This window comes from Vicugna pacos, chromosome 25, assembly GCF_048564905.1.
Source record: "Vicugna pacos chromosome 25, VicPac4, whole genome shotgun sequence".
In the NCBI taxonomy this organism is placed as follows: domain Eukaryota; kingdom Metazoa; phylum Chordata; class Mammalia; order Artiodactyla; family Camelidae; genus Vicugna; species Vicugna pacos.
In genome coordinates, this window is record NC_133011.1 from 27,775,968 (window position 1) to 27,801,603 (window position 25,636).

At 38.6% G+C, this 25,636-nt stretch overlaps 1 protein-coding gene across 2 annotated transcripts in view; it reads left to right on the forward strand.

Annotated features, from left to right (window-relative positions):
* The window catches only part of NSMCE2 (NSE2 (MMS21) homolog, SMC5-SMC6 complex SUMO ligase), a 206,577-nt gene that overhangs the window by 49,564 nt on the left and 131,377 nt on the right, over positions 1-25,636 (forward strand). For both annotated transcript variants that reach the window (XM_015242428.3, XM_006208012.4), the window contains exon 4: positions 23,124-23,277. In XM_015242428.3, coding sequence (XP_015097914.1) covers positions 23,124-23,277 — 154 coding nt within the window. The remainder of the gene's footprint in view (positions 1-23,123; positions 23,278-25,636) is intronic.

The following is a 25,636-nucleotide window of genomic DNA, read 5'->3' on the forward strand; positions in this document are numbered from 1 at the left end:
TTCTCCACGCCCTGCCCCCAGCACTTGGTGCTCCAGAATGGTGTGTGGTCTCTTAACATCTTTCTTGTCAAAGATACGAGCCTTTTCGTCTATGGGAATATTGCCCAGGCGTGGAAACTGACCATGGGAAAAAAAGGTTATTGCAGGTATTTACTCTTCAGCCTCTTGGCCCCGGAATGTGACTCTGTCTGTGATTACTGGTAATTCATTTCTGTTCCATTGCTTTAGAGCTCCCACTGCAGTTATTCCCAAAGTAAGGTTGTGTGTGGTAGCATTTTGTCTAATACACGGAGAGAGTTAGGTCTGGATATAGTGTTTCACTAAGTGAGTTCCCTCTATAGGAAAGAATCCAGATATATCTCTTAGGTTACCCAGTCATGTGGCTGCTAATAGGTGAACATTCTGGTCTGTGCTATGTTGAGACTGATTTACATGGATAGTTTATAGAAATCCATCTTCGTGTTTCGAGGGTGTTAAGTGTTGGATTTTATTTAGAATGAGAAAATGTTTACACTCTACTGGGCCTTAACGTGCCTCGAATGCAGCATTTCCAAAAGTTTGCTCCATAATACCAATTAATCAGGATGTGAGTAAGTATAATAGGAAAAAAAGGATTTTGTGGTCAAATAAATTTGGGGAATGCTTGATTAAAAGAATTTCCTTAAAGACTGTAAAGCCTTTAATATGCTTTTATGCATTGTGATTCTCTAAAGGAGGGATATTTAGTAATTTCCTAAACTTATTTGAAAACCTCTTTGGAGGAAGGACTGCTACTCTACAGAACCCACTTTAGAAAAATGCTCCTATGGTCTCAACCCCTTTATCTTACAGAGGAAGCTAAGAGATGGGCCCAGAGGTGTGCGGAAGGGATTTTGTGGCATCCAGGCTACTGGGCAGTACATCAAACTCCCTACCTGAAATGGGCCTACAAGAGATTTCTGTGCAGAAGACCAGGAAGGGGCCAGGCCTCTGAAAAGACTCTGCATTATTCCAGCAGTGAAAAAGACGAAGGAAAACTTTTTAAAAACAAGGGGTGTTTGTTGGCTGTCAGAACCTCTAAAGCAAACAAGACCCCTGTGTGGAGAGTAGACTCAGGAGAGCAGACAGAAGGAAACGCAGAGAGGAGGGGACAGAAGAGGCAGAAAGGACACAGCAGCAGTGTGGACAGGAGTGTGTGCAGACCTTGAAAGGCCTGATTCATGTAACACTCAGTGAGTGTGGAGCACCTTGGCCTCAATGGCACCGGGCAGTCCTGACAGCTAATTACTTGAATTACTTTAAATGATGTGAATGTTCTTTAGTACAGCACACTCCTGCTTATTTCTGACATTGGGCATAGTCCTTATGTAGCAGCAAACCCTCATTTTATATATATATATATATAAATACAAATATATATATATATATAAATACAAATATATATACACATATATATACACATACACACATACATACATACATATATAAGGGTTTTTTTTTTACTTTTCATAAAAATTGTAGTATAGTTGATTTACAATGTTATGTTAGTTTCAGGTATACAACAAAGTGATACCTGTACACCTGAAACTAACATATATATATACACATACATATACACACACATCTAACATACACATATATATGTATTCTTTCTCAGATTCTTTTCCATTATAAGTTATTACAAGATACCTAATACAGTTCCCTGTGCTATACAGTAGGTCCTTATTGTTTATTTTATACATAGTAGTATGTATCTGTTAATCCCAAACCCCTAATTTAGCCCTCCCCCCCCACCAAAGCTTACTTTAAATAATCACCTTAGCCTCCTTCCATGTCAAACTTTTCACCATAATTGGTAAGTATTTAAGATCTTAAGATGTCAGCCTTTCCCCATGTCTGGCAGTGGTGCTACTGGGCAGCGAAAGGACATGGGGTAACTGCAGAAGAGAGTTGGAGAAATAGATTGAACTGGGGAATCGATCACCAGATGTTAATGTTCCCTGTAAAATGAATGCACTTGCAAAGTGTGGAGTTGGAAGCAGTTGCTTATTTATTAATCTCATATTTATGCTGTTCAGTTAGTGCCAGTAGTATGCTTAGCCTAGTGAACATATGAAAGCCTCTTGACATGTGTATATAAAATAGCTACAGAATAATATTAATAGTGAATAGCTTGCTTAAGATATTCAGGATAAGGGAAAAGAGCCTTTGCTTAAACTCTCACTTTTCTACCCTCTAACCCTGAGACTCAGTTTCTTCTTAAAGTGAGGGTGACAGAGTATAGATCAGAGTTTTGGAAACACTGAAAAGTGATTGCGTGAAAGCCCCTGAAACGGTTCTGTCAAACACATTTATCAAGTTGTCCAGAGAATTCTCTATGGGAGAAGTCATTGCCTGTGATCAGATTTAAACAGTATCTAGAGGGTAGGATGTAGCTCCAATGGTAGAGCACACGCTTAGCATGCATGAGGTCCTGGGTTCAGTCTCCAGTACCTCCTCTAAAAATAAATAATGAATAAGTAAGTAAACTTAATTACCTCCCTCACCCCAAAATAAAATAACATAAAAATAAATTTAAAAAATTTAAATTATATCTGAAGAAGAATTTTGAGTTAAATATAGAGAACAGTGTAGGCAGCTGGAAACCATTGGGAAAGGCCAGAGATTGTATGTCCTTGAGAGTTTGAAGGAAGGGCCTCTTTCCTTAGCAGGAGTCTTCTGGTAATGAGAGCAGAAGGGATTTTGGGGGAACTTGGTGCTCATAGTGTTGTAAGCAGAAAGGATTGGGCAGAATCTGGAAGACCAGGCCAGTCCTGAGGCCACAAGAAGCATGGCATTTGGCCAGTTGGATGTGAAATCCTGGATCAGTAAATCTGTAGGAACGAGAAAGAGATTGTGCCCTGCAACATATGCTAGTTAATGGCAATGGAAGGGGTTATACTAGAGATAAAGACCAGACAACTAAGTAAAAACTTTGGTAATTCAGGATTAACTTTTGATGTTGTCTAAAGTAAACAAAAATTACTTAATGATGTAAGCAAGATAGTTCAATAAATAGCATAATTATATACCCTTGTGCACAGAGAGAAAGCAGTATTTTTTCCAGCCCTGGGTGAATCTGCAGTTGTATTGGTAAGGAAAAGCACTTTATTTTGAAGTGGAGCCAGAGCCCAGTGAACTGCCGCTGAGGGGATGGTGAGGGTTTCTTTTTATTCTGTTTCTCTCTTGACGCATCAAGCTTCTAGCAGTCATGACACTTGAGCTTTCATTCTTTTGTGTCATGACCAACCTGATATTTTAACCATTTGAGCTTTTGAATTTCATTTCTTTCTGGGCTTCCTCTTCTTCCTTTTCTTAAAGGGAAATTTATGTCACATCATAGAGCATTCTTTAAAATAGTGAAAAGCCTTATGTGTATTTCTCATGGACTTGAGTAATACACCAAGTCAGTTTAATTATTTTTCTCTTCTTTATTTCATCTTAAAATAATCATTTAATTATTTTCTAATAGAAAATGGTATTTAGAAAGACCAAGTCAATGTTACTTAAAATTGGAAACAATAACCACAAAGTTTAATATGATTACATCACACGATTGATTTTTAGACATCCTGACTTTTCTTGCTTTTTACCCTCCCCTTAACTGACACCCAGGGTCTCACATGCTTCAGTGCCTGCCTTCCAATTTCCTCATCTGTTTGTGGTTCTTGGAATGTTACTGGTACCAAGGAGCAAACCCATTCCACCCATCTGGTTACTCTCTGTCACCCTCAGGTTTATTTTAGCCCCCACCATGAAACAGAAGCCAATAAGGCCGCGTGAAGTAGTGAATCAGAACTCTAAACGGACTAAATCCTGAATGTGCTCAGAGCATCCCTCTTGCAAAATCAGAAATTAAATTTGATGTATCAGATATGGTTACACTGTTTTAAAAAGCCACAGCAAGAACATCTTATGTTTGCTTTTTTTCTTAGAAGAAATTCATAATATATTATTTAAAGCACCTATAAATAATATAGATGAAATTAGAATATGTCATGCCACATTTTCCATAATAGTAATGGTATTCCTGTGCCAGAACATGGAATTAAAGTGCTTTGCCTTTGTAATATAAAGTCTGTGAGATCTCCTTACAACAGTAAGTTGTTTGGTGTTGATGTTCAATTTAACTGTTGAGTTTTCTTTCACAGCTTTCTACTGAGAAGCTGTGTGACCTCAAGCCGGTTGGCAAAATGACCTTAGCAATATCTGTCCCTACCTATTGCAGAGAGATTTCTTGATTAAAAAATGAGATAACGTATGTGAAAGCACTTGAGAGGTAAAAGTGCTGTATAAAGGCAAGGTCTTAAGTGTTCTGTCCTGTTAACTTTTAACTTCTTTCTCTTGTCATGAAAATGTCCACCACATGCTGATTAAAACTGATGAATTCTTTTAAACCACCTGAACTCGGAATAAACGGTGATAGGTGACTTGTATTGTGTTTCCTCATGTTTATTCTCTTATGCCACAGCTTAAGCTAGAAGGGAAAATGTGTAAGTTTTACATTCACTTTTTGTCTTTAATTCAGTCATCTTCTTGGTAAATGTTTATTTCTGCCACCACCTCCTAAGAGTTTTGCACAAAACTCAAACAGTTCAGCAAGTGACTAATGTAGATTGGGCTGGCTTAGTCTCTGAGTCATTTTATTATGAAACACTTAAAGTTGAACATCTATCTGTAACAATGAGGAAATAATATAAAATAATTTATACTGTCTGATCTGATGGTTTTAGTGACTAACTCATCAGGCAACAATGAAGAAGGAATTAACGAAAACTCACGAAGCCAGACAAAATTAGTCTAAAAGTTAAGTCTCAGTAAATCACAGTCACCTTCATTTCCTTCTTCCCTTTTCTCAGCAGTTAGTATTTCATTGATAAGAGTGTTGGGCTGGGAAATAAAGGTCTTCTAATCCTCGTTCTGCCAGGCTGTGACCTTGGACAAGTCACGTACATTTCTGTACTTCAGCTTCCTTGTTCCTAAAATGGGAGTAATAATAGTATTTGTCCTACAAATACTATTTGTATATACAGTGGGCAATTGTAGATAAAGTGAGATTACAAATAGGAATGTGTTGTGACCTCCCCACCAAAAAAAAGTGAAAGGTGGTTTATACTTGATACAGCCTGACTGTCCTCATCTGATATCTCACATCTGAGTGGCCACAAGACCAAAGAGTGAAAGACGATGAGAAGGGAGTCTCTGTTAGCTCTTGGAGCTGGAAAGAGAAAAGATCCATTCCCAGAGTTTGAATTTCTGAATTGAATTATGGGATACAGTTTCCTATAGAATGACATTCAGGGGCTGGATTTCCAGGCCAGGCTAATTTTTAAAAATGATTTAATCATAACCAGTTCATTGTGATCCAATTTCTGTAAAACTGTTACAAAGCCCATTTGTGGTATAGATTTGCTGTTTAAGTGCTCTGGATAACTTACCTAGTGGACGATAGGGAATTCACTTCTCTCCTGGCTTCTCCAGTTATTTCACATTTACCTCTGGGCTGGTGATGGTTTACTTAAACCAGATTGGAAAATGTTGTCAGTTTCTACTTCAATCCCCTGGCCCTTTGATCAGAAGAGTCTGAAACCAACTTTCTTTGTCCCAGGTAAGGGGTGAGGAGCCCTTTTGGATCCTGACATCTTTTAAGATCACAAAACACCTTCCAAGTTAGGTAAAGTAGATATGATGGACTCTGAGCCCCAGAAAGGTTTAAGGACATGCTCAGGTCACAAGCTTAGTTAGTCTCAAGAGGTGGGACTTGAACCTTGTTTTTTTGGCATGTAATTCAAGGCTCTTTTCATGACATCTCCATGCCTCAAGACAGATGTAGTTTGTTGAATTCATTTTGAGTTGTTTTCAGTTGGGAGTAAGAGTGCTTTTGTCTAGTCTTGATTATGAAATATGCTTATGATCTTACACAACTCTTATTGTAAATTTCCCAAAGTTAAAGTTTTAGTCTAAACGAAAAGTGACGCTTCACACTGACTTGACATGCATAGGGAGGGATTCTGTTAGTATTAAAGAACTACTTGAAAAAAAGAATATTGTCATATGGAACTATTACATTAGAAAGAAGGAATACTTCAAGGGAGCCAGTATTATTAACTCTTCAAAAGCTTTTTGTTTGTAGTATATTTTAAAAGTGGCAGTGGTGTGACGATGAGGAACTTTATGAATTTGAAATAAAATAAAAATGAAGTAAATCTTTTTTCTAGCTTTGATGAGATGTTTTATGCTTATATTTATTAAAAGACTCAGTCTTTCCAATATAATAGTAAGCCTAGCTGACATTCCTCTAGTGCTTGCCGGGCAATATCCTAAGCTGTATTTGTTAACTCAGGTTGAGGAGCTTTTTTCTTCTTGTCAGCTTAGACTGCAGATTTGTTTATGACCAGTTTTTGGAAGCAGTGAGGGAGAAGTCTCTCCGTGGAAGAAGGCAGTGATATGGTCAGTATGTGGCACTTTATGAAACATGTAAAGAATGCTTTGCACAGGCGGTGGAAAGAGTACTGCAGCTGGAGTCAGAAGACCTTGCCTTATCCTTGCTCCTCCACCGCCTAACTGTGTGACACTGGGCTGGTCACTTGTCCTCTTAAAATCTTCAGTTTCCTTATTTGTAAGAAAAGGATTAGAATACCTCATGGGGCTGGTGCCCGGATTAAGTGAGTTAATGTAGATAAAGTACTGTACTTCATGCCCTCACAGAAAGTGAGACTTCATGTGGCAGGCACCTGAGAAAGTATTAATTGCTTCTTTTAATCTACACACACAGGATGGTTGTGAAAATAAGTTGGAGTACAGAATATGAAAGCCGATTTGTAAATTTTTAAATAGCATCCAGTTTAAGATGGTATTTTCCATTGACTGCTGCCTTCTTTAGCACTTGGGAGTAAAACTTGCGGGGAATCAAGGCAAACAGGTATGGCCAGAAGATCTAGATTTTACAGGGTGGCCACCAAGTCTGGAAACCTAGGTGAATACACAATAAATGGCTTAATGATATAATATTACAGTATGTTATCAAATTGTATTGTCTGTGCTTTCAGACTTGGTGGTCACCTTATAGTTTCAGCTCTGTCACCTATTTGGTGTTTGGTTCAAGGACGTTAGTTATTTAATCTCTCTGGGCAATGAGAGTCAAATTATATAAATTATTCTAAAAAATGCTCTCTATACTGTAAAGCACCTGTTTTTATTTTGTTTATTGTTCTTTCTTGTGGCACAGCAGCTTTTTGATTAGATTAATGATGGAGAAATTCATTTTTATTTAGTTAGGAAACTTTTCTCATAGACGACAAAATGGAAGACATAAGTCAGTTTGATAGCTTTTGTAGTGGGAAGTAATTTCAAACATCAGGAAGCCATGTGAACAGTAGAGAAGGCACCATCAGAGAATCTGATAGGCTATAGGATGGGAATGAATAGAGCAAGTAAAGTATAAAAAGCATTAATAAACTGCTGGATTATTAGTAATCCCATAGACTTTGTGTTGAATGAGGTGTGATAATGGATGGAAAGTTCTAGTCTCATATCCTTGGATTGCCTTCATTCTGTGCTGTAGATATGTGGTATGGTATAAAAACAAGGGATTTGAAATCAGACTTACTGTTTTATCAGAATCCTCATGGCACTTATGAATGTTAGAAGCTAACTTATGGAATTAAAGAAAAATGTAAGTATTCCCAAAATAGATATTTTGCTTATTTCTTTTTCAGCCCTGGTAGTCATCTTAAATAGGTTTTCTGTTGGATACTTGGCAAGAACAGAAGGAAGAAAATGATTACCAGTTCTCTTTCTGTTTGATTACAGCAGAAATAGTGAATTCGTTCCCTCGGTTATTAGGATCCTCCAGTTCATGGAGGGTGTGACTGGAGGACCCAGAGAAGACATGGAACATGAAGGAGAAGTTCTTAACATCCTGTGTAGTGGCCGAGTTACTCCCTGGTGGCCCAGGTGTGGAAGGCTGCTCTCACTGGTCCCAAATGCTCAGAAAGAAAGGGCTGCCCCATTCTCCTCCCAGGTCTTTTGCTTTCTTTGGGACAGAGAGCACCAAGTGTGTGTATCCCTCGTCTATTGTCTCCCTTCCACGTGTACTCACACACACAAAGACTGGAACAAGAAATACTTCTTTCATGGTTTCAATTCTAGAGCAAGATGCCACCAGATAAGCTTCAGTATCACTAACCACCGCTGAGTTGAATGGAAAAGAGAAATGTGTCTAAATGAGTATAAGAAGATCGAGATCCCCGTTAGTTAGGACTTTCCTGGGAGGCTTGATTTTGATGGATGTATCACAAAATAAGCAGATAGGGAAGGGATTAGAGTGCAGGCTTGTACATTGAGAGCTGCATTGAAAGAATTGCTAAGTCAATCCTAAAGCAAAAAAGCTTTAGAAATTACACTGGAAAGACGGGAATAGTTTAGATACAAAAAACAATCAGTGGAATTCTTCTATGTGAAGCACGATGTTTTTCACAGTAGAAAAGCAAGTGTTGGAGACAGTTTTCCCAGTTCCACCTGCCCTCGTGCCTGAGGAGATGAGAGCAAGAAAGGGTAGAACCTCAATCCTTGATGGGAAAGTATATGCCTCTGGGAAACTTCTCGGTGACTATCATTTCGTCAGTGTCGAAACTAACCTGAAAGTCAGTTTGGTTGTCCAAAGGTCTTCTTAATCATGTAGTTAGAATATTTCATTTGATAAACATTACCTGGCTTATCATGTCAAAACCTGTTGGAAGAAATTTTGAAATCACTGATCGATAGATCGAGTTTCTACAGAACATTCATTCATTTATCTGTGAACTGCTCATGAGTTTAAGCTGCGCTTCTTAAGAATGTAACACATAGATCACAAGCTCATGACGGTTATGGTAAATACCTGCACCAGCACAGTTCTTTGTGTGAATACTAAATATACTTAAAAGGTCCCTTTGACAGGCTCTAGGGAATTTCTGCATTACAATCTGCATTTAGTGGAAAGGAAATATTAGGAGAGAGGTAGAAAAAAAGGAAAAAGACTAGATTTTTTTCCTCTTCCCCTTGCTGTTTTTTAAAATGCATAGTGTGCTCCAAGGCCATTGGTCCCATGTGGCTTCATACTTTTACCCCCCTTTTTCCTTATTACCTAACCTGCTTGTCTGACATAAGACGTGGGACAATAAGAATAGAGCATGTGTTTTAGTGCCTAGTGTGTCTAACACTGTACCAGGTCCTTTGTATGCATCACCATGTGTCCTCACAACAACTGGGCATGGTGGGTACCAGAACGTTCTTGTGTAGATGAGGAAGCTGAGTCTGAAAGAGTTGAGGGAATGGCCTGAGGTTACACACTCAGTGAAAAACCCAGAGGACATTGTTCAATCATTCTTTTATATTTGACTTTGCTACCATGAAGAACTCCCTCCTTCCTGAATCATTTTGTTCCCTTGACTTTCATGACAACACACGTCTGTTTTTCCTTCTAGCTTCTGGCCTCTTCTCCATGGTCTCCTTGGTGGACCAGACTTCATCTCTCCACCCATGAAATTTTGGTTTTCCTACCTGTTCTTTGACTCTTTTCTCTTCTCACTGTGCACTGTCTTCCTGAGAGATAACATTTACGCTTGTAACTGGAGTTGCTGTCTTTATTTTGGAGTCCCAGATCCTCATTTCCATTCCAGAGCACTCGTCTGAGAATCAGATAGATGAAAAAACAAGTGTTTTCAATCATTTGTTTGAGATCTCCACTTCAGCATGCTCCTTAATTAAATTCAGCGTGGCCCAGAGAGTTTTCCCTTTGATTTTCTTCTGAGCTTCTGTAACCTAGGAAATGGCAACACCCCCCACCCAGGTTCCCACGTTAGAAACCTGGTTGTCATCCTTACTGGTCCTGATTCCTTGTATCTCACATTTCATCACCAAATTTTACTGATTCTTGCATTAGTTCGCCTACCTCATCCCTATTTGCACAATCTCCAGTCTCCCGTGGGAGAGTTTGCTGTGTAAAGTTTTGCTCTCTTCTAATACATTTTCTCTCTAGCAGCCCAAGAACTCTTTCCAAATTTGGAAACTTAATGATTTCACCTGCATTTTTCACAACTGTACCCTCTTCAGTGAGTTATTCCTTATCACTCTCAGGATTGAATTCAAACATCTTTTACCTGGTATACCCCTGCTTAACTCTGCAGTCTCATTTTTTACCGTTCTTTTATGCTAGTTCTTGGAATGTTCTCTTGCTTCTGGGCTTCATACGTGTTATTCTTTTTACTGGAAGTGTTCTCTCACTTTCAAAAAGCTGTTTCCTGCCCTTCATAAACAGTGTAGCTCCTTGACAGCCCTCCCTGACATCGCCTGGTTTCCAGCTGCCAAATGCATTACTCTAATGCGCTCTCGTAACACCGTATACGTAGCCATTTTTCATAGTGTTTGTCGCTATCACCCAATCTTCTTTCCAAAACCATGTCTCAGATAGATGGCTATCTTCTTTTCATTGCCATAGTCATTTCACATTTAACTTTCTGAAACTAATCTCTTGGTTTTTGTTTGTTTGTTTGTTTGTTTCTCCCAAACCAGATGTTCTTCCAGGTTTCCCCGTCTCAGAAAGTGGCAACTGTACCATTACATTTTGTCAAGCCAAACCCAAAGTGGTCCCGAGTCCCTCAACTGTTTCACAGCCCACATCTAGTTCATCAGTAAACCCTATTGTTTCTACCTTCAAAATATATTTAGAGTCTGACCGCCTCTTGCTACTTCTGCTGTCACCCCAGTTTGTGCCACCGTCTCCTTTTGCCTCATGATTGCAGTAGCCCACTAACTGGTCTCCTGCTCCTGCCCTTCCTCCCCTAAAATCTATTCTCATCATAGTAGCCAGAGTGATCCTTTAAAAAAGAAAACCAGTTCTTCTCACTGCCCAGCTCAAAACCTTCCCATCTCTCTTAGAGTAGGGCTGGAAGCCACACATTGGCCTCCATGGTCTCCCCTTCTCTCCCCATGACTCCATCTTCACTTCTGACCTCATCTTCTACCACTCCCCCCTGTCCTTTTTAATTTCCTTCAGGTCTCTGTTCAAATGTCATCTTTTCAGTGAAGCCTTCCCTGACCATACATCACCTGCCCCCACCCTGTTCAGTTGTTCTGCACAGCGCTTACTGCCATCTGGCTATTGATATACCTTCTGACTGTTCTTCTCAACTAGAATATAGAGTCCATGAGGTCAGAGACTTGGTCTCTTTTGTTTACTAAGTACTCCCAGCATCTGTGGCAGTGCATGACCCCTAGTGGGCACTCAGTAAATCTGTGAAGTCTAAGTAGCAGTTAAGTCATAGATTTAGTAGTTTAACAGACCTGCCAGTGCAGTGAGTCCCGGATCCCACACTAATGAGCATTTTGGCTGCTTTTAGCTACATGACTCCTTAGCCTCAATTTCCTAATCTGTAATATAGGAATGTTCTTACTTCTTAGGTTGTTTGTTTGTGTAAGATTAAATAAAATAATCCATGTGAAGTGCTTAGCTCAGTACCTTGCCCATAATAAACTATAAATTGAGAGTAGTTGTTGCTGCTGCTGTTGCTGCTAATTCTTATCAGACGACCACATTTAATTGCTTTTTACTTGTCCATCTCCTCCACCAGATTTTATATTTGGTTGTATCTTAAACTTGCTATTGTGATAATGATAAGGTGGTTGCCAGAGGCGAGGGGCGGGGCTGAGGAAGGGAAACTGGGTGAAAGTAGCCAAAAGGTGCAAACCCCCAGATGTAAGATAAATAAGTTCATGGGATGTAATGTAAAATAATAATAATGATAACAGTACTTAGTTGATAATGCTGACAGCAGTTACCATTCGAGTGCTTCCTGAGTACCAGAAAATATTCTGTAAGTCAGCATTTCCAGGAGCACATTCTGCAGTCATGGAAATGTTCTCTGTTTGTGCTATAGAGAGGTAGCCACTAGCTTTGCATGGCTATTGAGCCCTTGAATGTGACGGAGGGACTAAATTTTTTATTTAATTTAATTTTAATTAATTTAGATTTGAATAACCACGTGTGGTTTGTGGCTACTGTATTTGGATTTCAAAGCTCTAAATTCTTCAAATGCATTCGTTCATTTAATATTTATGGCAATCCAGTGACTTTTTTGTAGCATTATAGATAAGGTAGTCAAGTTTCTGAGGTTGCCCAAGATTTCACAACTTGTATGAGGTAGAGCTAGGATTTAAAGGTTAAATCCTTAGGTCATCTGGAACTGGGGACTGTGCTGGCCTCTCCTTCAGGCCATTCTCAAGAACTGGAGTCCCACAGGCCAAAGGCCAAGGTGACATGTCTGTGCCTGTTGCAGAGAAGCTGAGAAAGTGAATTTCTGCTTCCTACCCCAGTGAGGCATCACGCATAAGGTGGGAAATTCCCCAAACACAGGAAAGGCTCAAAAGATTCTAGACCAGTCAGCTTGGCTGCTCAGCCTCTGTGTACACTTTTCTTCCAGGCTTAACTTTGCAAACAGTGCAACAGCAACAAAATGCTCCCTACTAATGTACTGCAGCTCTCTCTTTCCCTAAAAGAGGGGAAGACAGAACATCTTAAGTTACTGTTTCTAAGTCTAGGATAATTGGGCCAGGCTTATTTCTTTTGTTACTGTTCCGTTACGGTATTCCATGGTAACCAGTGAGCCATCAGCTTACTTTTTATAAAATATTAGGAGGAAAGCAAAGGAACAGATTAGTTAAAAACATAAATATGTATACATCAGACCAAGGAGGAAATATGACTGGATTCCTAGCTTTTGCTATTGGTCCTGAACCCAGAGTTGGTATTTTTATCTCCTTTCTCTAATATGCATTTCGTGTTCTCTTTGCCCTCAGCCGACTCTCAACTGATGTAGGTTTTGAATCTGACTACAACCCCTAGGCTTTCATTCCTGGGATGTCTGTGTTCTTGATGGTCCTGCCTCTATGGAGTTTTTTTCTGACATCCATTACCTTGTACCACTAGACGTGGCAAAACCAGGAGGTAGTCCTGGTTCCAGACACACACGCACACCTCCCTTTTCTCACTCTGTAGCAGCAATCCTATTCAGCTTTGATAATTAAGACTCATTGCCCCAACCAGTTCTGTAACCTCGCTTTTTGTCTGTCTGGTTAGTGTCATGAGAAGCCCAAAACTGTGAGGTTGCCGTTTCAGCTTCCAACTCAGTGAAGACGTCGTTGAATCCCTTGGTGAAATCATTCTTCTTCTGGGCACTGAGACTGCTAGACCAGCAGAACTCGAGCTGCAGCTGTGGGAGAAAGACTGCAAGTTGGTCATTAGGTGTGATGAGGAGGAGGAGATTTGCACCTAATTCTACTTTTGTCTCTTGGTACCTCGGCCCACGTGTTCTGGCTGTCGGAGAAACAATGTCATATATTATTCACTGCTTACAAGCGTCCTGTGGAACATTATTCTAACCTCATGAGCTGTTGTCTCCTGGGTAGCACTGGAACTGAGTGCTCAGGAGATGATTTAGCATTTTAGAAGGTCATCTTTCTGGATAATGGGATACTTAGTAAGTCTTCTGTATCCCATTAGTATCAACCCATTGCTGTACTTTTTTCACTGTAAAATCTTGAGTGAGGTACCGCAATGATAAATAAGGCACTGGGTAATTCTGTAGATGACAGAGGCTTGGTGGACAGGAAAGGCAATTTCAGATTCAGAGTAAGTGTCTTCATAAGAGAACTAACAAATGACTGCTGAAGGTTGAGGATATCTGCCTGAAATCAAGTGTGGTTTCTTAAAATTAAGATGAGGTATGAAAGTTCATTCTGAGTTGTTACTTGGAGGCACATACAAAGCAAAATTAAGTTGAAAGGGGGTTTAAATGAGTTGCAACCATCTGTCACTGACTCAGGATGACCTTGGGCAAGACGCTCAACTACTGTGAGCTGTCCATTCCTCACATCTGTAAAATTGGGATAATGATACTTGTGTATAAGGCTTTGAACCACTCAGATGAAAGATTTTGTGCAACTGCAAAGTGTTTGTTAATAACAACAGTAATAATCCTCATCTCACCCTCCCCTCAGCATGACCTGTGTTTAAATTGAGCAGTGCTTTAAAAGATTGCCTATGAAGTGATGTTCTCAATATTTATGTTACATCCTCCTCTAGCATCTAATATGTTTCCTTTACAGCACTTTTCACAGCTGTTGATGGTGTATTTGTTTGACTATTTGAATAGTCTGTTTTCCTCCGCTAGACCTTAAGCCCCATGAGATCAACAGGGACCAGGTTAGTCTGTTTACTCTTGAATCTCCAATGCCTAGCACAGTGCCTGCATGTGATAGGCATTTGGTAAATATTTATTGAAGGGATGAATAAATGAATAGATAATGCAGATTTCTATGAATTCTGCCACTACAAAACAAACGACAACGAAGCCCAGAGAGGCAAATCAGCAATTTAGTTCCTTCACCCCACACCCACCCCCCAGTATGGGAATCCTAATACTGTTCTGTATAAATAAGTGATTTCTGTTGGTCATAATCTTACAGTGAGATGGGTGCCATGAGAAATTTATTGTAGTCATTTTCAACAGCATTATTGTTTAGTAACAGAGGCATATAGATGACAGGTTGCCTCATTCAACTGCCATCTGTTAGAACTGGTCCATTAGAACCAGACCGACGGCGCTCTTACACATGCTTAAGTTTATTCGTTTTCAAGATTTGTTCTGAAAGGCTTGAAGGAGGAAAGATGTTTCCATGTCTGGTTGGCCACTGCCCAGTAATGGTGTATTACAACACCTTGGCAAACTAAGAAGTCCATTCGATGTGTCATAACGTTCAACAAGGAAGTGTTCCCTCTTAAGTGTTTTTGTCAGAAGTCAAACTAAATAATGGCACTAGGGAACTCACTCAACTGCAAATAACTGGGTCCAACAGAGTTCAGTGCAAATTGTGCAACTGACAACAGAAACTGGCATGACATGAAGGGGGTAATCCATGCTGGTCTTCATTAGCATGTGTGATATTTATGTATTTTTTTTAACAGGGCAAAGGCAGCATAGTAAACTCTGTAGAAAATATATTGTGTCTCCATATGTACCTACAATTAGGTTACAGGCAGTGAAAGCCTAATGATTCTTAGCCTGGACATGCCTTTCAATAAAAACTTTATCAAGCTTTTTTGCTGTATAAAGGGTGGAGACAGTGTTGGTCTATATAAATTTACCCTATGCACGACCAGTTGGGTTGGTGGTGTGTCTGATATAAGTGTGGGCCAACTTCCATAAATGTCTCAGCACTTAGCATAATGCCTGGTACCCAGTTGGGACTCTATAAATATTTATTGAATGAATGTTCAAGGACCAACTGAGGCAATTCCCCCCTGGATTCCCAGCATGAAAGTAGATCCCATAGCCTTAGATCAAGCTATGAATTAGAACTTGGGATACTTAGTGTCCTGAGCAGAACACACAGCATAATGCTTATTACTACTGTGTAACCATAAAAAACTTTTAGAGGCTGTGTGATTTCTAAAATGTAAATAATTAGGTGTATGTTATTTTGGGAGCCAAACATCTAACAACGGCTGTAGTGGAGAGAGTAAATCTGACTTCTGGTTGAGTTACAAGAATGACTAATTTATACTAGATTCTCACATGATTTCAAAAGTGTGTGAATGACTCAGCCCATTAATATCCTTAGCTCCTGTGATCTCCCCTCCCAGTGAAATAATAGCTATAAGGCTATAATGATAATTGGAGGAGGAGACCTTGACTTTGCCCTGTGGCAATAAAATGACACACTTTGATTGCATAGTATATAATATTGCTTGAAAGAAATGAGGTATATTATCATCATATAAATATTAAAAACTTAAAATTTTATGTTAAAACATATTGAAAATAAAGTTTTCAGTGTGAGTAAGGACCGAGTTTACCTTTTGTTCCTACCATTCTCTTTTCCTAAACAGCTAGCCTCTGTTCTTAGGGACAGAGCCACCAGAGAGAAGCCTGACTTAGTTGTTGGCAGTCAACTCACTGATTGCCTTCCCCTTGCTGGCAGGAGAAACACTGCAGTCAGAGGAGTGCTGGGTTCCAATTAAATGTAGCGAAACATTGACAAGTGATTTCAGGTTCAAACTGAGCAGTTAGTTGGAGACCCTCTGGAACTTTGGGGGCTTTGTGTGTTTTTTCCCTGCTCCATCTTTTGGAAACAATTCGTTCAACAAAAATCTGCATATTTTGGAGTCAGCACTTTGTACATATCTGCACTCTTGCTATTAGTCCCCAGTGACCCAGTCCGAGTCCAACAGACTCTTCTCAGTCCTTATTTAGCTTGACTTCTCGGCAGCACTTGACAGATCTTGAAACTTCCTAGACTTTGTGGACACTTTCTTTCGGTTGTCTTCTTAACTCTTGTACTTTTGTCCTTTTTAGACTCTTCTAGCTGTCCCATAAATGCGGTGTTCTCCAGAGTTGTCTCCTTGTGCCTTTCTTTGTTTGTTTCTGTTTATTTCATCTCTTGGTAAGCCCATTCATTTGCATGGTTTCCATTAAAATCCGTACCCTAATTCCTCCACGTGGGTGTGCATGTCAGTTGCTGAGCTGCAGGCCTGTATCTCCAGCCACCCTGGAGATATAGCTAATGATAATAACAACAATAACACCTACTCATTATTGAGTGTTCTCTGTGACAGCTCATCAGTGCCTCATTGCCTCATCCCATCTATTCCTCTCCGCAACACTGTTGAGGGAAATACGGTTATTATTTTCTATTTACATGTGAGGAAACTAAGATTCGATGCATTTAGTAACTTTTCTAAGGTCATTCAGTAAGTAGAAGAGTCTCATTTTTTTATTGAAGTATAGTTGATTTACAATGTTTCAGGTGTACAGCAAAGTGATTCAGTTATATACATACATAAATACGTGTATGTGTGTGTGTGTGTGTGTGTGTATTTTCAGATTCTTTTCCATTATAGGTTATTACAAGATATTGAATATAGTACCCTGTGCTGTACAGTAGGTCCTTATTGTTTATCTGTCTTATATGTGGTAGTGTATATCTGTTAATCCCAAATTCCTAATTTATCCCTCTTTATTAAAAAAGAGCCTCATTTTTAATCCCAAGAAGTGCCCAAGTTTTTCATCGTAAATACTTGGGATTAGCGTGTCAGAATGGATCCTTTACCTTCCTCTCTCTCCCCTACACCCATCTTTCTCCATTACTCTCTGTTCTGTTTGAAAGGACCATATTTCATCCCTAAAGTAGAAGTCTGGGAATTGCACCAGACCCCCAAATATTGTGGATCACAATAGTACTTTTCTTTCTGTGTCCAAAATATCTTTGTTGTTTTAAGCAGGTTTCAAACTCATGTCTTCAGGCAGATACATTGTTTGGTCTATACATTGTTTAAAAAAAAAAACAGAAACAAAAAAAGATCTCACCAAAATCTCAATTTTTAACTTTTCTTTAGAAACCTGGACTTGCTCTCTCACGTGGCAGCAGTCATCCGGGGCTGTGCAGCAGCTTCCTCCCACCTGGGGCTGCTACCGTCTACCTCGGCACGGTCCTCACCACTTCCTGTTGTCCTCCACTTCTTGGGGGTTTCCTCAGATCCTTGTTTGTCCAGCCCTGTGGGCATTTATGACGCCTGGTAAAGACTACTGCTGTGCTTTCCCAGCTGGTCCTCTTCCCTCTCTAGTTTTTGCCCGAGTACTTGAAGGGTTTTCTCCAATGAAGTCTGTTACTTGCTTTCTCTTAGTGTTTCTGATTTATGTTTCCCCATTGGTTCCTTCTTCTCAGTCCACAAACTTTCTGAAGGTTCTATGCTGAATTTGGAAGGAAAGAGTAAAAATTTGTAACCTCTACTGTGTACCAAAGTTAAACACAAACTCGATGTAATTAAGTCTTCACGGCACTGACGTGGTGTTTCTGATTCCTCATTAAGAAGTGAGAGCAATCCAGGGCCTAAAAGGACTGTCCTTAAATCTACAACTTAGAGGGCACCCAGGACCTCCTGATCCCAAGGTCCATGTTCTTTCTCCTCCATTATGTCAACTTCGCTTCAAGCTACTGTTAACCTCTGCACAAATGAACAAGTCTTTTTCGCTGTCTTTCTCGTGATCTGCCTCCCAACACTTTCTCCTTCCCTTGCTGCCAAACTATATTCGCTTGCTCACAACAGAACTCCATTTGTCCTTCTTCTCATGTCAATACAGTAGAATTTGGCCTCCCTGTAATTCGCTAGTTCTTCAACATCACTTTAGCACCTCCCATGCAACAGATAGTTCGCTGGGCACCAGTGAAATAACCCTTGCCTGAGAGAAGCGTCACAGGCTAGTGGATTGGGACAGATAAATAGTCCCAGTAGCGTGTACTCCGGGCCTGGCAATTAAATCCAGGGGTTTCTTATCTTACTTCAGCTCTCTTGCATCATTTTTTCCCCAAAGGACAATCATCTCTTAAGGAAATTTTCTTTTTCTTTCTTCTTCGACATTCCTTACTCCTGGTTTTCTTTGCTTTTTTTTTTTTTTTAGAGTTCCTTTTGCATTTCTCTTCATACTCTCATTTTAAATGTCTTTCTAGCTACTTACTAGATCTTTCCTCTTAGATCTTGTCCAGACCTTCAGGACTGTCTTCTCTTTCCTCAAGAAAATGTTGTTTAACTAGTTGCCGATATTAAATATTGAAAATCTTGGAGTTATTTTCGATTCTTTGATAATGATTTCTCTCACAGAAAGACTCTGCAATTCTGCTTCAAAAATAGAATTATAATTTGATCAAGTTGCCAGTCCTGCTGGCATTACTTAACATATTCCAAAAGTTTCTTTCTCCCTACCTGTCTTAGTGCATCCTCTATGCTTTAACAAGAGTAATTTTTTTTTAATGTTCTCATGGTATTATTACTTTACTCCTTAAAATGTTTTAGTGTCTTTGCCTGCTGCCTGACAGGTCAGGTCTCACTTTCAGAGCCTTCCTCCCAAAGCTATTCAAACCACCTACTCCCGATCAACTTTCCTGCTCTTCTTCCCTGCTTAGCTACAATGCTTATTTAGCATGTAGTAGGCACTCACTGGGTAAGTGAGTGGTGCTTAAAAACCTGGCTTCTCTCCCGAGAGCAGTATTAAGTTCCCATTCTGTAAGTATGGCATCTGCTGAGTTTCCTTCTCGGTTGTTTCTGTCATTTAAAAATCATAATAAAGATTAACAATCTATAAGCTATTTTAAAAATTCTGTTTAAAAAATTCATTAACCCAGTATATGAACTGAATTGTGTCCCCCAACATTCATATCTTGAAGTCCTAACCCCTAGTATCTCAGAATGTGTTTGGACATGAGGATCTTTTTTTTTTTTTTAATTACAGGGTAGTCAGTTACAATGTGTCAATCTTTGGCATACAGCATACTGTTTCAGTCATACATATGCATATATATTCATTTTCATATTCTTTTTCATTATAAGTTACTACAAGATACTGACTATAGTTCCCTGTGCTGTATAGAAGAAATTTGTTTTTTATCTATTTTATGTATAGTTGTTAGTATTTGCAAAGGACATAGAATCTTTAAAGAGGTGATTAAGTTAAAATGAGATCACTCGAGTATGCTCTAATCCAAGGACTGGTGTCCTTTTAAGAAGATAATATTTGGGCACAGATATACGGGGAAGACCATGTGACAATGCAGAGAGATGATGGCTACCTACAAGCCAAAGAGAGATACCTTGGAAGAAAAGAATCCTGCTGTCACTTTGGTCTCAGGTTTCTAACCTCCAGAACTATGAGAAAATAAATTTCCGTTAAGCCACCAGTCTGTGGTACTTTGTTATGACAGCCCTAGCAAACTAACACACTCAGTGACTTAAAACAGGTTTTTGAATCTTGTGTCCAGGGACTTTATCCTTAGGAAAGGGATGGACTAACATCTAGTAGATCCTCTCCTCCCATCTCCAGTTTCTTTGAGGTGTTTCACATTTGTCCTAGGAAAACAGGAGCCAGCCTTACCCTTTTCAGACTAACACTTACGATCAACTACTCAAGGAAAGCCTTTATTCTTTCCCTTTTTGGGATTATTATCTATTTATCTTGAAGATACAAACAAAGCAAGAGACCATTAAGAATATAGTTAATCCCCACTTATTGTATTGATTTAAACAGATAATGCATTTTAATATTTTCCAGGCTCTCATTTTGATAGCTCGAGTGCAGTAAGTTCTCTTGGCAATGCATAGCATGCCAACTGCAGCATCAAATTTCTGGAGAAGATAGTTGCCGCAGTGAATTTATGTGCTCTATAGTAGTTCCCTTGAGGTTCTGGCCGTGGGGGAAGGAATCTGAATCGCTAAATTTGGCATATTCAGGTTTTCCTAGTCATATTTCAGGTTTGCTGTGTTGTCAACCTCACAATGCCTATCCCCTCCATCCCCTGCCCCCACACTTTTCTACCCAACTCCTCAGCAGTGGTTGTAGTTGAACTAGGGAAATTAAGTTATGTTTAGTGGGTTAGAGACTTTGTTGGAAAAGAACATCTGCATTTACTGATATCTGCTCAGATCAGATTTTTTTCTTATTGCAGATTAAATAATAATTTCATACTGATCAAAGACCTTGAGAAGATTCACCTGTATGACTGCCTGTAATATTGTTAACATCTCAGGTGGATGTGAGTCGATTTTGTTTCATAAATCCAGAAAGAGAACCTATAATTCTCTAAGAAGTCATAATTTAATTTCTGTATCTACTCTGACCTCTTCATGCTGCCATCTTGAACTTGTTTCATCTTGTTCTATCCAGTGTAAAGGTAGAGAATAGCTAGTCACCATGTATAATAGCTTTTATTCTTGAGTTGTAAGGCGTTATTAAATTGCCTTTCTACCTTCTCTTTTCCAAACTGAGCTTTATTGTTTCTTTAGCCTTACAGGATTTATTTAAAATTTTTAATTACACATAACTTGTCATTAAAGCCTCTCCGTCTTTTTCACAACTCTCTTTGATGGCGGATCCAGCGCTGGTTGAGTTTCATGGGTACAGTGAGAAGACAGTCAGTTCCAGCACTCTGTACTATAAATGTAGGCTTAGGCATTTTAGTTTCAAGCCTAATTTTCATTTTTGATTTGGCTAATTAAAATGCATAGCAGTTAAACAAAAGATTATACAATTTTTTCTTCTATGACAAAAGATAATTGAAACAAATAACTTGCAGACAATCTTTTGATTTCATATGCACTGATAACTCAGATTCAGAAGATCAAAAATATCTCCCACTAACTAGAACCCTACCAAGAATTTTCTATAACTGTCTTGCAATCTCAGCATTGCCTCTAACTGAATGATAGTAGACAACTCTTTCAACTTCTTTATCATTTTATTTATCTGTGAAACTGAAGAAGGTGGAGGTCAAGATTATATGACCTCTAAGTTGCCCTCCAGCTCAGAAATTGTACTGTATACTTTACTAAGGGTAATAATGATCGATAAATTGTGAGTTTTAGTATTTAGAGCTAATAAGATTTATTCACTGGCAATACACTGAATGCTGCCTACTGTGTATGTGCCAGGTGCTGGCAACACAGTGATAAATTAGACATCTTTCAACGAGTTTACGTTTTATTAGGGGGAAAAGAAACATAAAAATAAGTGCAATTGAATATTCCTGGGACTGTGTTACTGGGAAACGGGAGAGTTTGGTGACTTTTGCTTGGTGGCTGGAGCATCAGGAAAAGGCCATTGAGTCAAGAGACCAATTATGAAGGCCTGAAGAAGAGCAGTGTCAGTGAAGTGGTGGGGCCTGAGCATTAGTGTAGTGGCTGAAGGTTGAGGATGAGGAAATAGAAACAGTGGGCACAGATGACTCTTTTTCAAGAAGCTGGACTATAAAGAGAAAATAACTGAAGGGAGAGGACAGGGATTATAAGAGGTTGTTTGCTTTAAATTATGGGAAATCTCAGGGGGAAAGAATGTATTTAGAAAGGGAGAGTTTTTTCCAAAGGAGATGAAAAAACAAAATTAAGAACAAATTTAAAAAATAAAGTTCATCAAGAGGTACAAACTGTTATATATAAAATAAGTAAGCTTCAAGGATGTATTGAACAACCTGGGGAATATAACCAACATTTTATAATAACTGTGAGTATAACCTTCACAAAATGAGACTCACTGTGTTGTACACCTGTAACTTACAATACTGTGCATCAACTGTATCTCAGTTTTTAAAAGTATTTTTAAAAGTATAAAAAATTAAAATAAAATAGAGCATCTAAAGTTTCACATTGAAAAGTGGCTACAAAGGCAATGTACCATTCTTATTTTTGGCTCCAAGGAATTGTGTAATAGAGTAAAAGAAATTATGTCACAGAATGAAAATGGGGGAAAAAAATACTTGTCATTATATGTTATTGTGTATCTGCCCTTACGGCTTGTATCTGTGTGTTAAAGATACTGGTTACAATGGAAAAAAACAAGGTTGGAGATGGAAAGAGGGACAGACAGATATGTGATAAAACAAACAGCAAAATCATCGTGATGTCTAGGAGGTAGATGAATGGTCAAATACAATTCTTTCAACTTTTTTGCATGTATGAAAATTTTATAATAAAATATTGGGAGGGGAAACAAAAGAATGGAGATGGAAAGTTTAGCCTTGAACAGAATAGGGGGCACTTATTCCTTGTGGCAGCAGATGGTGGCAGCTCAAGGTTGAAGGTCTCAATTTGTTTTTGTGGCGCAGGAGCTGCTCTCCCCTGCTGGGGCCGAGGGCCAAAGAAGAGGAGTGTTTAGGAGGACGAAGGATGGAGTAACCTCTCGGGAAGTAGGAGAGGGGACTGAGCAGACCCAGGCAAAAGGAAGACACCATCATGCTTGGTGCAGGTGGAGGAGATTTTCCCAGTTGTCGCCAGGAGACAGCAAGTTAGCAGGGCATTGAGGGGGTAGTTAAGAGAGCAAAGGCTGAGGGGATGAATGATTCCCTCTGCTGTGACCAGCAATCTGTTCTAGAACAAGTCCCAGCCTCTCTGGTTCTCTGTTGGGGGGATTCTGTTTTCTACCTCATTATATTTTTATTTAAGTGAAATGAGATAAAAATAATACTCCAAAAACTGTGTCATTGTGAACATTTAACTTTTATGGTAATATTACTGTCTTCCTCAGGTAAAAGAAGAACGTCCAGAAAAAATACCCGATCTAAAATTATTAGTGGAGAAGAAGTTTTTGGCTTTACAGAATAAGAATTCTGATGCAGACTTTCAAAATAATGAAAAATTTGTCCAATTTAAACAACAGCTGAAAGAACTAAAGAAGCAATGTAAGTCAGCATGCTTTGCTTTGGTTTGGCTTTTTGAAATTAGGGAACTGACTTGATGAATAGTCCCAGAAAACTGATTTTACAGAGTTCGCTTATCTGCTCGGCTTGATCCTCTTTCTAAAACTGCTTTCTTATTGGTGTTGCGGTGCTGTATCTTGTCTAACTTTTGGTTCAAATCAGCCTGTCCATTTCTGAAAGCCAACAGTTTCCACAAAGTGCTAAGAAAATTCTCCAGGAGGTAGAGAAAGTTTCATTGTTCTTGTCCCACTGCTGGGGAGGGGAATTGGCAAAATAAAACTGGGAACGATTTTATTAAAATAACAATGGTGTTTTTCAAATTTGAAGCTGCTGTGCCAGGCTGTAAAATAACCATACCTTGATTCTAGCTTTGCTGCTTCGGAGTGGTAGGAGCAGTGTTTTCTCAGAATATTCTATTTTTTTCTTCTCAAACATGAACCAAAATCCTCTTGCTCCTGCCTATCTTTGTGATAGTGTAAATTCCATGTGATTTTTAGGTTTGTCGCCCTCCTAGTAAACTTTATTATACTCAAGTTTTTAATGAACATAATTTTGATTCAAAAATAAGAGTGGAAAAAATTATCAGTTGTACCAAAACGAGTTTGTAGACAGTATTTGGCAGAAATGTATGTTTTCCATACAGAGAAGTACATTTGTTTTCTTTTCCCCCCTCTTTTCCCATATAATCCACATAACAATTTGATGTAATTTTATTGTTTTTACATTACCATCAGTTGTTTTTTCTCTCAGGTCTGAGGCTCTTTTATTCCTTAAAGAGTTGAAGCAGTTACTTTTTTTTTTTAACTTTAGTTTCAGATCACCTTCATCTGCATACACAAGGAACAGGAATGTGTGGTGTAAGACATAAATTTACTTTATATTCTCATTTGTGCATAATGTAGGGATTCATATTTTGAAATAGGCTTTCTTTTAAATATAAGCATTTTCTTTAAATTGATGCTGAGATCTCAAAAAATGACTGAGGAAGCTGCTTTACTTTTGTCTATTTTACAAATAACTTAAGTTTCACAATTTGGAATGTTTTGCAATCATGATGAGACTTTTGCTTTTACTGTAGATTTAAACAGTAAGCATTTTTTCCCCACATTTTAAGTCTATTTTTTTGTTCTTCACTGAACAAAACAGCTACCAAAATCTCTCTAATATAATTTGCACTGTTCCCCTAAATGGGTGATAATCCCCCAAACAGATAATGATTTGCTAGTGCCTTTCTGGTCTTACAATGCTAGTGAATTGCAATTTTGGTGTTGGTCAAAAGAGCCAAATGTGTTCTATTTTTGTACTTGAAGCCAGTAATCCCAAATTATGGCAAATTTAGCATCTGTTCGTAATTCTTGATTATTTTAGATGTTTTATAATACAGATTGAAGGACAAATACCCCAAAATAAAAATTTCTTCCTACTTTGTTATTGTTTACAAGATTATTATTCCACTAAGAAAACTGTAAAGTTTTTTAGAATGATATACTTATGGGGAAACACTTTCTAATTAAGAATATATAATTCAACAAAATGATAATTGTGGGAATCATAGTTATTGTTTCTTTAACTCTCTCTAAAATAGGGGGTGGGGAAAGGTGTCCCCAGGCCAGCAGTACACATTATTTGGCTGGATAGTTAAACCTTATGACAAAGTAAATTTCTGTTGAAGAAATGCTTCCTTGTATAACATTTCCTTACATATGGTGACACTTGAATTAAGACATCTTTCCCTTTTATTTCTCCTAAAATTTTCTTTTAAAATGTTTTAAAATCTCAAATGACAGAACAAGCAAAATATTAATGCTCTCTTAAGATGCTCTATAAGATGTGTGTACATTACCTGAGAAGTGTAATACTTAGTGCGTTATTATTAGCACTATCAGTGAAATTTGCGTCATGCCTACTGTATTGTATTTCTTTAGATTGAATGCTAGTGAGGATACTGATTAGCACCAGACTCCTACAGTTTTTGTGCAGCCAAGTCAAAGGGACGATTATTTATAAAGAAGTCAATGGAGGGTTAGGGTTAGGATTAGGGTAAAAAAACAAAAAAGAAGTCAATGGCTCTGTTTATTTGGGGATATGTTCTGAAGGCAAGGAATTATAATAGTAATTTTTTTTAAAGATTAGAAAATACAAGCCAGAGAGAGATACTTGCTTTGAGTTAATCTATTTGACAAAGTAAAGGCTGAAGCATTTTTGTGGTCTGCACGTATCAGAAGAGTTCTTTCATGAAAATCACCCCATATTTTCACCAGCTTTATTATACAAGAACATAAATTGCATGGGATTAAATTTTACCAAACCAGGATCTAATCAAGCAAATGCCAGGAAGCTC